The sequence below is a fragment of the Propithecus coquereli genome, unplaced genomic scaffold (assembly GCF_000956105.1).
Source record: "Propithecus coquereli isolate 6110/MARCELLA unplaced genomic scaffold, Pcoq_1.0 Scaffold217, whole genome shotgun sequence".
Classification (NCBI taxonomy): domain Eukaryota; kingdom Metazoa; phylum Chordata; class Mammalia; order Primates; family Indriidae; genus Propithecus; species Propithecus coquereli.
The window spans coordinates 1,484,168-1,497,056 of record NW_012146856.1 but is presented as its reverse complement, the minus strand read 5'-3'; the positions used below and the strand labels follow the sequence as shown (position 1 = coordinate 1,497,056).

Here is a 12,889-nt window from a genome sequence, read left to right as displayed (position 1 = left end):
TTTGTATGGTCTGTTTATTTGTTTCAGTTGAACAGTCAGTCAAGGTGCCAGAAATTAAGTCCCTCTGTTCAGCGTGGAGAACTTCTGGCACCCTCATGTGATAGGGATTCTTTATTATTGTGAGCTTAGTGACCATATTTTGGTGGGGTATGGGGGTGATATAGGAGAGATCCCTGTATTAGGAAGAAGGTTGATATGTATATAACCTTTTTGGTCTCTTTCAATTATAAAAACATATAGTTTTAGCTAAAATAATCATTTTTTTGTTTCTCTTAGAAATTTAACATTTTGAACTAGACCAATATTATTGAGTGACATTTAAATCTGTTTCCCCTAGGAATAGAAGTTGTAAATATCTGTCAATTATTAGAAAACATTGAATCTGCACTAGAAGTCATCTTAATCCACACTGTGGCTTTGAAAGCACGTTCTTAATCTGAAATTGTTGAACAAAATTAGATTGGCACTTTAGTCTTCCCTCCAGTGTAAACACAAATGAAATATTTGTAGATGGTTGTCGTTCTTTGACAGATACCACATTTCACAAGTAGAAATCAGTTCAGGTGCCCCAAGATTTAATTTTTTTCTATCAAGGATTTAGTATAAAGCCACCTCTCCTCTTCTGCATCTGTCCAACTTTGTCTTCTTGTTCAGGATACAACTTTGTCATCTTGATCTTTCCCTCTCATCCTAACTTTCAGTAAATGAGCTGTTGGATGTGCCCTCCTGCTTTAAGGACCTGTTTCTGTCTTCATCAGCCTGAGTTCTCTTGGCTTTGAGGAGGGTATGTGAAAGAAACAAAAAAATTTAGATTAGTTAATAAAAAGTGTATTTGAAAAATGGAGCAGTCAGCTTTCCATTGACGAAGTTAAAAATTCTCTTCATTTCTGCTCTGGAATAAACTGTTTTATCTGTCCAAAAATACCTTCCCATTAAACAAAGCAGCTTCCCAAAACACTGTCTCTAAACTCAAAGATGAATGGAGGAACTCAAAAATTTACATAGAATATGGGCGTGCACATGTGCATATATTTTCCTTAATTAGACTAGGGAAGTGGTACTCAATATGCCAATGTTAGTGTGCATTAATGCTTTTTAAGTGTGAATTTAAGGGACTCTACAGAGCACTGAAAATTGTTACCTAGCAATAAGAGCAAGCATTTTCTCTCAGTTTATATGGTTCTCTGAATCTCTGGTCCAATAAAAGAGGAGAATCAGAGGGAACTTTCCTGTCTCAGTATTATATAAGTGATGGCCAGCCTTTTGGTGGGCCCACTCTGTTGACTGTTGGCTGTCCCAGTCAATAGGTAGATGCCCAATCGGTGGGTAGATTCCCAAGTGAGCCAAGCTCCTTAGATTAAAATGGTGGTTCTCAAAATTTTTAGTTTCAGGATGCATTTAAAGGCTCTTAAAAATTACTGAGGACCTAATAGCTTATGTATTACTTCATTTACAAATAACAATAATAAACATTGCATATTAACATAAAAGCAATAATAGCAAATGTCATGTAACATCTGGAAAATTTCACTGTGTAATTATGAGAAAATGAGAATAGAAAAGGCAAATAACATCTTAGTATTATTATGAAAAGGGGTTTGACCTCACAGACCCCCTGCAAGGATCTTGAGGGAACATGTGACTCAAAATTCAGATCTACATAGAGAGATAGTCAGCCAGCCTGTAAATCTTCTTTTCTGATATTGAGATAGCTACTGGTTTTCCTGGGAAAAGGGTTCTTGTAAAGTGAAGTTCGAAGGTCATAGTTTTAAACCAAATCTGTATGTGTGAGAGATGTACTAATAAGAGAGTATGGAGGCTGCATGAGGAATGCAGTTTTTATTCTCTTCGTACTTTGGCCATAAAAGCAGTTGATCAGCAGGAAAACCTGCTGGAGTTGGAAGCATCATCGCAGCTATGCCAGAGCTTCAGAACAGAATTGAGTGAGTGTACTCAGTTCCGCAGACTGGAAGAAGTCTGGTAGGTGAGTGATACATGCATCCACTGGAGCCTGCCTTCCCACATCTCAGTCTGGAAGACAGACAGACAGCTGGAAGAGATCAGGACACTCAAGAATAATCCTCACATCACACACAGAGACATACCATGTGGAGACTTCCAGGGAATGAGGAATTAGTTTTGTTTCAGATATCAATAAATCATGAATAGAAGGTTTATGTAATTCTACTAAAGTAAACTGCTGCTGAGGATATGCCTGTGACACTTTGGAAGTCAATGTCAAGGAATCTAAGTTGGATGTTAAAACCCAAAGCTGAAATTAGCTACAAGAAGAAAGCTGTTAAATATATAGTATACAAAAGTGTACAAATTAATGACATAGTTCAGGGTGATCCAGTCAAAGTGGAGGAGATATAATTAGTTAATTATAATTCTTTTTCTGGCAAGTGATTTGGAAATGAGGAGGATGGTCTTTCCTCTTTGCCCTTCTTTTTATACCCTCAAATAATTTTGAGAAATAGTTTCTCCTGTCCCATACTACAGATTCTGAATATCTTGATGTGTCCAATATTAATTTTAAAAAGTTAACTCTAATTCCCAGAAATTTTGAAAGCTGAAATAATGTTGACATTTACGAAGTCCCAGGTTTCAAGGCTACATGTGTTGTAAGACCAAATGCTTAGTTTTTCTGTTTTCTTTATGGCTTTCCAGTCCATGAGATAGAAATTGATGTTCCTTACTGCTTTATGCAGTCGTACCCAGCTGGTTGTTTCCTAACTCTGGAGTTGTTAGGCAGCAGAACACTCATCATCCATTAATAATGCTGCTGAATTATTCAGAGAACTCCTTATCCAAAATAAATGGTAGTTATGACCATCCAGTTTCTCCTCCTCCTCACTTTCCCATCCCTTTTCCCTGTGGGTAAGCCATATTCATTCCCTTAATCTGCTACTATGTGTATTTTTCTAATTAAATCTTACTGCCAATGCAGCTGAAGCACATAACAACTTTCTATCATCCAGTGAGTGTTCCTGAGTCAAACTCCCCAGTTTCCTCTTATGTCTACTTTCTGGGGCAAATATATGAAGGTCTTTCTAAAACAATCTTATCTGTCACCAAGTATTACAGGATGTCATCTCCTATAGCTCTCTAAAAAATGATCCAGTTTCTTCCATTTCCCCTGCCGTCAATAGTACCATTCCATGTCTGAACTACTGCATCAGCTTCCTAATGGTTCTGTTTGAACCCCTTCTCACTCAGGTCCAGTTAATTCATCCTCCTACAGCAAACAGAACAGTAAATATTCCAGACTTTTAAGCTCCCTGCTCCCCAAACTGTTAAAACATACCAGGAAAGTCAAATACCCAAATGATTTTGTTGGACTTGGGCTTAAAATCAATGATTGGCTTGGAGTTGGGGTATTTACTGTAAAGAAGGAGATATGGTTATGGTGGGTGTTTGGCTGTTTAATAAAGCTATCTATGATCATCCAGAGGTATTTTAAGGACGCTATTGCAGCAGGGTCCACCTTCCTGTTTCTTTTTGCTGGGGTTTCTCACAGGAGTCTTGAGGTAGGTGTTTGTGTTCAGTGTCAACACCAAGCTGCTTCCTTCTCTATGAAGTTTCTTTTTCTTTTTTTTAATTTGATTTTTTATTATTTTTTACTTTTTTTATATATTTTTTTTTATTTTTTGTAGAGATGGGGGTCTCACTCTTGCTCAGGATGGTCTCAAACTCCTGATCTCAAGCGATCCTCCCACCTCAGCCTTCCAAGAATGCTAGGATTAAGGGCCTGAGCCACCATGCCAGGCCCTTTATGAAGTTTCTACAAGAACCGTGACTCTCCTGGGAACTGTTGCCATGTCCACCACATCACCCCGTCCAGAATTCTCTCCCTCAAACACCTCCAGTCCTGACAGTCCTCCTCCAGTCTCTCCTCACACAGTTGCAGAACTTTCCTACCTGGCCTCTCTCAGCCACTTTTATCCCTCTCAAATCTATCCTCTGTTAACACTAGAAGACAGAAATAAGAAATGATTGAAAGAGAGTGGGACCACAGATGCAGGGAAATTAGTTCGGAGACTGATTTTTCATTATTAAGTGCTTCTGAGTGGTTAGACTTTTAAACTATATGTTTATGCTACTTTGATAAAAATGAATCAATTTGTCATTCTTGATAACTGCAGTATGCCCCTATGAAGTATTACTATGACCATCTAATTCCCCTATTTAAGACCCTTTAATTTAAGACCTTATTGCCTATATGGCATCAATATGACCACAGTTATGTATCTCTGTGCTTTTGCATATGCAATTCCCTCTACCAGGAATGCACATTCCATTGATAGGGGTTTTGTTATTGTCTCAGAATCTCCTTCTTTGAACAGGGCCCTGTAGATGCCCTGGCTTGGTGTAACTGACTGCCCATTAGTGTTTTGCTCCAGCTGAGCAAGGATTGATTACATGAATCAAGGTGAGCTAATTAAAATGTTTGGATTTGCCCTCCCTTCTTCTTCCCACAGCAGTCTGAACTTTCAGCCGAAGAAAGTCCAGAAAAATTAGGAACCTCCCAGCTACATCACCGGAAAGTTACTTCCTTAAACAAGCAGATTATGCAGAAGACCAAACATCTCGAAGAGGTTGGTGTTTTCTTCTTATAATTTTATTCAAGATGTTTGTGATAGATCGGGCAAAGGAGATTCCGGAGCAGGGGTTGGCATACTACAGCCCTCAGGCCAATCCAGCTGCCACCTGTCTTTGTAAATAAAATTTTATTAGAGTGTATGTGCACCATTTTTTTGAATAGATTTGGGGGTACAAGTTGAACTCTGTTACATATATGTATTGTATAGTGGTGGAGTCTGAGCTTTTGGTGTACCGAACACCCGAGTAGTGTACATTGTACCCCATAGGTAATTTTTCATCTCTCACTTCGTTCAAAGCTCCCCCTCTTGTGTCTCCAGTGTCCATTATACCACTCTGCATGCCCTTATGTAGCCATAGTTTAGCTCCTACTTATAAGTGAGAACATGCAGCATTTATTTTTTCATTCCTGAGTTACTTCACTTAGGATAATTGCCTCCAGTTCCAACCAAGTTACTACAAAAGCCATTATTTCATTCTTATTTATGGCTGAGTAGTACTCCATGGTGTGTGTGTATGTGTGTGTATATATATACACACACACACATACACACACAACATTTTCTTTATCCTCTTATTGGTTGATGGACTCTTAGGTTGATTCCATATCTTTGCAATTGTGAATTGTGCTGCAATAAACATATGAGTACAGTTATCTTTTTGATATAATAATTTCTTTTCCTCTGGATAGATATCCAGTAAAGGATTGCAGGATCAAATGATAGATCTGTTCATTCTTTGAGAAGTCTCCATGCTGATCTCCATAGAGGTTGTACTAATTTACATTCCCAACAACAGTATATAAGTATCCCCTTTCTACTGCATCAGCACCAGCATCTATTGTTTTTTGACTTTTTAATAAGGGCCATTCTAATTAGAGTAAGATGGTATCTCATTTTGTACACCCATTTGTTTACATATTTTCTGTGACAGTTTTCAAGCTACAGTGGCAGAGTTGAGTAGTTGTAGCAGAGACCATATGACCTACAGAGCTTAAAATATTTACTGTCTGGTCCTTTACAGAAAAAATTTACCAACCTCTGTTATAGGAGAAGGTCATAGGGCAAAAGTAGCATTAGTTTACAAATATTTACTGAGCACTGCTGTGTGCTAAGCACTGAACTAAGCTCTAAGGATGAATAAAGAACAGGTTATGATCTCTGCTATCAAAGATCCTAAGGTCTAATAGGGAGGCATACACTAAACCAATATATTACACTCATCATAATTTAATCGTGGCTGTGATAAGTGCTTGAAGGAGACATCTCTGGAGCTGAGAGAATGACTGATAGGGAGACCTGACCTAGCCTCAGGTCATGGGGACTGAGATGGGAAAGATAAGTGGGCATTCCTGGGCAGGAAGTCTGTGTGGGAGGTGTGGAGGACTTAGGTGGGGACTTATGGAACAACACGAACACAGAGCAGAGAAAGGAAGAGTCTTGGCCAGTTTCTGTTTTGTAGCTGGAGAGTCATGAGTGAGGTGATTGGCCAGCAGAGTCTGATCAAATAGGACCTTCCAGGCCATGTTAAGGACAATGGAAGCCACTGGAGGGTTTAAGTAGGGGAGTGGCATGATCAGAGTAGCATGTTGCAAAGACTGTTCTGTTTGCTGTAGGAGGATGAATTAACTGGACCTGAGTGAGAAGGGGTTCAAGGAGAACCATTAGGAAGCTGATGCAGTAGTTCAGACATGGAATGGTACTATTGATGGCAGGGGAAATGGAAGAAACTGGATCATTTTTTAGAGAGCTATAGGAGATGGCATCCTGTAATACTTGGTGACAGATAAGACTGTTTTAGAAAGACCTTCACATATTTGCCCCAGAAAGTAGACATAAGAGGAAACTGGGGAATTTGACTCAGGAACACTCGTTGGATGATAGAAAGTTGTTATGTGCTTCAGTTGCATTGGCAGTAAGATTTAATTAGAAAAATACACACAGTAGAAGATTAAGGGAATGAATATGGCTTTCTGAAGATTCACCAGTAGTTCCTATAATAAAAGATTTTTTAAATATGGGTACCAGTTATTCAGTTTCAAGTCCTACATATTCAAAAGATATTAACATATCAAATGGTCCTGCTCAATCATTTCTTGTGTGAATTTGTTCTACTAGAATTTGTTCTATCATGGCTGAACAAACAATAGGTTGGTTTTGCCAAAATGCTCTGGATTGTAAGCAAAGAAGAGTTCAAAGATTGACTATGATTTGGTTCTGTTCGGTTATGTGTTTAGATGTTTTAATGAGTTCTTAGCTCAGAGAGTATAGTCTCTGACCCTTGCTAGTGATAAGAATATGAAAATGATTGACTCAAAAAGTACTCATCACAGAATCAGGATGAGTAGGAATCAAGGATGAGCCTTCTTTATTATAATGTCTTTATCCTTGAGGGAGGATAGTTTTGAGGTTATTGCAGACTCCAGGAGCTAAAATATCTCAGTGTGAGTGCATGTCTGCTTCCACCTCTTATCTAAACTTGGGGAGAAGGAATGCTGAGCCTCATTCTAAATGGTAGTCCCAACACATTCTTGGGCCAGCTGACATTCCTCCCTGACTCTTGAGTCTCTTTTGCAGTTGGTTAAGAACATGCATGTACCAAGAGCCTATTCTTTTTTAGGCATGCTGCCTGACATATAGCGGACTCTCAATAAAAGACAATAGTCATTATTGCTATGGGTAATGTAATTAAAAATGACCAGCATATGCAGTAATCTCTAGCCATGTAGTCAGGCCAAGTGAATGAGGTAGAGAGAGAGAGTCTTGCCCAGGATCACATAGCACGTGTGATTAGGGTTCTCAGATGATAAAAAGGCATCTAGAGAGGTGGCTTCAGGATGAAATGAGTATATAAACATGAATGCAATATAAACACGAAAGCTTTATGCAAGTGTAAAGGAATAAAAGATTAGAAAATTTCTCAAATAAGCCTTGGTATTAATGTTTTTTAAAGATTAAAAACCAATATCAGCATTTTCATTAACATTTTTTTCCCCAAAAAGAATGATTTGAGCTGTAAGAATATGTATTTTTTTTCCAGGTAACTTGCTAGACCCATTTTAATTTGTTTAGTCAAAACAAACAAACAACAACTGTTCCCACTAAACTTTGTTACTGTCCCTAAATTAGCCTTTCTACAAAATGTTGCTCACCCCTAGACTAGCTGGTCACCATAATTCTTTGCTATTCTAATAGTCTGTAATTCTGTCTGCCAGAAGTCACACCGGTGGCAAACAGCAATTCAGTTCTCTTGAACTTCAATTCCAGCTCTCTCCTGGACTACCTCCCTGGCTACCTCTTTCAACCCCATGCATCCACCCCACACTCATCTTTGGTGGGCACTGAATAGAGTCAGGAGAGAGTATATATTCCGTGTGTGTGTACACACAGGTATGCCAAACACATTTTTTTGTCTCTATGAATTTTCAAGTGCTTTGAGCATTTTTTTTAATTATAGGGATAAACTCGATATAAATTGAAGCAAATAGTATGGGACTATATAAAGATAAAAAGGAATAGAGCAAGCCACTATTTGTGTCTGCTGTTTCTTGGTGAACCTTTTCTTAGGCCTTTGCAAAACTTATATATGCCCATTCAACTGGGGGGAGTGAGTTGGTATAGTTACAAAATTAAGTTTGTTTTTCATCTATCAGTAATAGTAATGGCAAGTGCTTTTTTATTGCTTAGTAAGTACTATTTGCTTTTCAAAATTAACTCATTTGGTTCACACAACATTCTTATGAAAAAGGTACTATTATTATCCTCATTTTACAAATCAGGAAACACATACAAAGAAGTTAAGTAGTTTTCCTGTAGTCACACAGCTTGTTAGTGAGCCAAGATTTAAGCATATAAATCTAACTCATTGTTTTTAATGACTGAATAATGTTACATAGTATATATGTAACATAATTTATTTAGCCTGTCCCCTATTCATGGGTATGTAGGTTTTTCCAGGGTTTTTTTCCAATCGCAAATTTATGCTATCATGAACATCTTTGCGCAATCATCTTTGTGCAAATATCTAAGTGTTTCTATGAGATAGACTTTAGGAAGTAGAATTGCTAGATCAAAAAAATACACATTTTCAATTTTGCTAGAAACCATCACACTGTTCACCAATTATTTTACCAATGTACATTTCTACCAATAGTATATGAGAGATTGTAAACTCTTTAAATTCCACAGCCTCTTTTACAAGGTCATGCAGGCAGAAAGCAACTGAGATACACCTGTGGCCTTGGGGACCAGACCGTGGAGGGGGTTTTAGCCCTACGGAGAAATAGGAGGAAGGGTGGCCACCAGGGAAGGAGTAATGAACATCTCCTGGTCCAGTAAGGGAATGTGCTGCAAAAGAATGGAGATGAAGCACAGCTAGTAAGTAGCTGAGAAGCAACCTGAGATGGTGAAAGGATAAATCCAGAAAGGAGGTGTTAACCATGGCTGAATTTTTAGGGTAAGTCTAGGGGTTAGTGATGAAGAAGAAAATAGAGGTAGGAGAGTCCTAGAGGACTCCAGCAAGATAAAAACTAAGCTAAGTTACTGGGACACTCCTCATTTAAGAAAAAATGGTTAGATGAAGAATTGAAGAGAGTTCTTCTGAGTTAAATTAATTAAAGAGAAGAAAAGAGATGATGAGTCTCCCCTTCTTAGCAAGCTTCTACTTCCCTGCCAAGATCCAAGTGGCGTGAGTCTTTGTTGGTGAAGGTTTTCTGATGAAGGAGCTGATTCTCTTTCCCATGGGCCTCCCCTGGGCCTGCCTCTGCCTCAGCTCTTCTGATGCTTTAGTCCCCCAGTCCAGCTCCTTGAGGGCAAAGACTGTGTCATGTTTGTCTCCTTCTCCCATAGACCTCATTTGAGCAGAGCCCTGGGTAAATGTTAGGTGAGTGGGTGGGTGCAGGAGTGAGAGGTGGGCAGGAAGGTGGGTGAAACAGGTGGGAAAACCCCAGGACCCTTTCCTGGAGCCTTGTCTTAGTCTGTCTGGGCTGCTCTAACAAAATACCTTAGACATGGTGATTTATAAACTTCAGAAGTTTGTTGCTTACAATTCTGGAGGCTGAGAAATCTAAGACCAAAGCACCAGCAGATTCAGTGTCTGCTGAGGACTCACTCTCTGCTCCCTGGATGGCACCTTGTTGCTGCTTCCTCACCAGGTGGAAGTGGGGGGAGAGGGAGCTCACTCTGGCCCCTTCACTTATCTCGTTCATGAGGATGGAGCCCTCTTGATTTAATTACTCCCCAAAGGCCCCATCTCTTGATACTGTCACATTGGGTATTAGGTTCTAACATACGAATTTTGGAGAGACACCAACATTCAGACCAGCAAGCCTCAAGAGTTAAATCACTAGAATTTCAAGAGAAAGCTAAACTTACTCCAGAAGTACCCTCATCTACCAATTACACAATAGGTTAATAAAAGTTCTCATTGCACATATGGCTCCCTTTGAAAAGGGAGATGCCAGAGCCCACCTGCTTCCTCACCAGCAAAGCAAAGGCAAATTGAGTTGGCTTCTTGATAGGCCGTGTTGGAAGTATAACCAGTCATGAAGACAGGTAACTAGAAGTACAATTTAGAAGTGACGACTTCTGAAGGTGACACAACTCTTAGTAGGCTACTTACAGGCTCACGGATGAGGCAAGTTATGTTGAAGTAATCATTGAGATATAGGTTAAAATTTCTCATTGTTAATTTGTAGCTAGGTAATAACTAAAGAGTCTGAAGGTAGTTTTCTGCCTGTTCCTCTTTTCAAATATAAAAATGTATAAACCCTTTGAGCATTTAGAGGAATGCTTTCAGATTTCTAAAAGTTAAAACACAAGGAGATACCTTTTTAGTAAGCAAAAGGGAATTGACATTTTTGAGGTGTGAGTTTATAGTTCTGTAACTTTGAACAGTAAAGTAACTTCATTTTCTTTCTCTTAGTGTTGAAGTCCTGAATCCTTTCTTCTATCTGGCATTATTTGCCAACCAGTCATATTCTATACTAGAATCTTGAGTGCTGAAACATAGTTTATATTCTGCAAACAGGCAGGTTGGTTAACTGAATTGACTGTAGCCATACAGAAAAGTCAGATAGACCTGAATTTGGATCCTGTCTTCTTCAGTTATCAGCTATGAGACTTTAGTTAAGTAATTTAGCTCCTTTGAGTCTTTATTTTCTCATCTGTAAAATAAGAATAATGTCTTTTTCCATTGAATATAAAGATTCAGTGATACAAATTATATAGAATACCTAGAACACTACCTGACATGTACCTGGTGTTAACATGAGTTTTTTTTCCCTTTCGTTTCTTGTTGGTCACCCTTCTAAAATTTTCCCATTTGCTCAGTTTAAATCTTTCTGAGCTTCCATTTTCTCATCTGTGCAGTGGGGATACCGTCCACATCTGTGGATGGTCTCATAAAGACAGAACAAGAGCAAACCTCTTTTATCTTTCGTTTACAGCTGCAAGCAAGTCATACCAACCTGCAAGCCAGATATAATGAAGCAAAGAAAACACTGACAGAGGTGAGCAGTTCTCCGTTCTCCATGGGCTCTTGTCAAGAGTCATTTTTGACCTCACTACTAATGGAATGTGGAGGAGACGTGATCCTATTCTCAGAGGCTCCAGTCCATTTGAGGACATAGGACACTTACATTGTGGTGTGTGACCCATGCCATCAGTTTATCCACGCCGCTACATTCAAAACCATCAGCAGTCTTCGTAGGAGAAGTCTCTGTGGGCTACGCGGGTCAGGAAAGGCTTCCTGAGGAAGGCAGGCCTGATGGGCAGGGCCTGGGGTGCACAGAGACGAACTCACAAGATCACTCACAGTGAATGGCCCCTGCTCCTTAAGCAGCAGGTTATATAATAGCCCCCAAAATACTGAATCCCTTGAGCATGAGAAGGTTTCCTTTGAAAGACAGGAGAACTCAGAGCGATATGATTTGTGTTCAGAATTGCCAGTTAGCTCCTAGGCAGAATGGGGGAGGGGTTGCAGGAGGAGAAGGGCTGTGGGTGCATTCAAACCCGTGATTCAGTTTCTCGTCCAGGTGGCGAGTGTGCCATCTCACATCAGCATCATAGCGTTGCTCACCTCCCACTTCTGATTGCCTAGGAAACCAGGCGAGGAAAACAGATATCTCTGATGCCACATCTGTCATGAAGAGGGTTTAGCTCTTTCTGTCCCTTGGTTTCCACAGAAAGCTGTTCTCATCCAGACCTGAAAAGCCCTCTTTGTTGTGATTTTGGTGCTCGGGCTGTTGCTGTACTCCGGAAGGGCCTCATTGTGAGGTCCCTACCTGGTACTTTCTGTACCATTTGGAAACTGGGGTTCTTCAAAGATATCTTTGAATCCAAGGCAGTCCCTACTTTTATAAAATTTCACATGACATTTGCCAATTTAAAATTTTTATCTCTGTAGCAGTACACAGCACTTAGTTTGCCACCTTGCTGTAAACCTCACAAAGCTTTCTAATTCTGACTTGGACTATTTTCTTTAGTTATTGTCAGAATGTTTGAAAAAGGCAGGCACAAGAATGGCCGGTAAAATAAAATTTTTTCTCCTTTTTTTCCTAAAGATGCCTGCCTTTCCTTTGGACAGATCAGCTTCTTTTATACTGTTCTGTGACTATATTCTTTATAAATTAGATGGCAGGGTTGGGAGAGGGGAATCACTGCTGCTATATTACTTTTAATAATACAGAGTCTTTGGCATGAAGTTTGCCAAGTCTTGGATCTGTCTTTGTATAACAATCTGGAAGAGATTAAAGGTAAAACATCTTGGTATCAATTTTCTAAGACATTTATATGGCTTAGGATATAAATTCTAGTTGGCTATAAAGTAGCTTTTTATGCTAAACACAAAATCAAGTGTTTGTTGAGCCCTTCTCGCGCTAGAAGGGTAGAGAGTGTGATTTCAGTCAGTAGTAAGACTATCCTTAAATAATAACAGCAGCCAGCATTACTATGTGCTAGGTGTGATCTGGACACATCACATTATATTAGTCTGTTAAATCTTTACAACAACCCTAGCAAAGTGCTGTTATCATTCTTGTTCTGCATCTGGGGAAACTAAGGTAGAGAGGCCAAATAACTTGCCAAAGGCCACGCAATAGGGTGCCTGGATTTGAATGCAGACAGTCTGGCAACAAAGCCCTCTCAGAGAGCTTACTATCTATTAATAGTAGGACAAGCAAACTAATTCCCATCTAGAAAAATGGGAAGTTATCCAAAACGTAGCGCTGAGCAATTTCTGAAGAAGCTTGATTTGTTCAGCCTGTGAGTAAGTAGTGACCTTCATCCCT

The 12,889-nt window shown here is 39.4% G+C and overlaps 1 protein-coding gene across 1 annotated transcript in view; it reads left to right on the top strand.

The window, feature by feature from the left end:
* Window positions 1-12,889, top strand: part of CCDC93 (coiled-coil domain containing 93) — a 77,718-nt gene that overhangs the window by 34,333 nt on the left and 30,496 nt on the right. Inside the window, 2 exon segments of the mRNA XM_012644684.1 lie at window positions 4,482-4,598; window positions 11,048-11,110. Coding sequence (XP_012500138.1) covers window positions 4,482-4,598; window positions 11,048-11,110 — 180 coding nt within the window.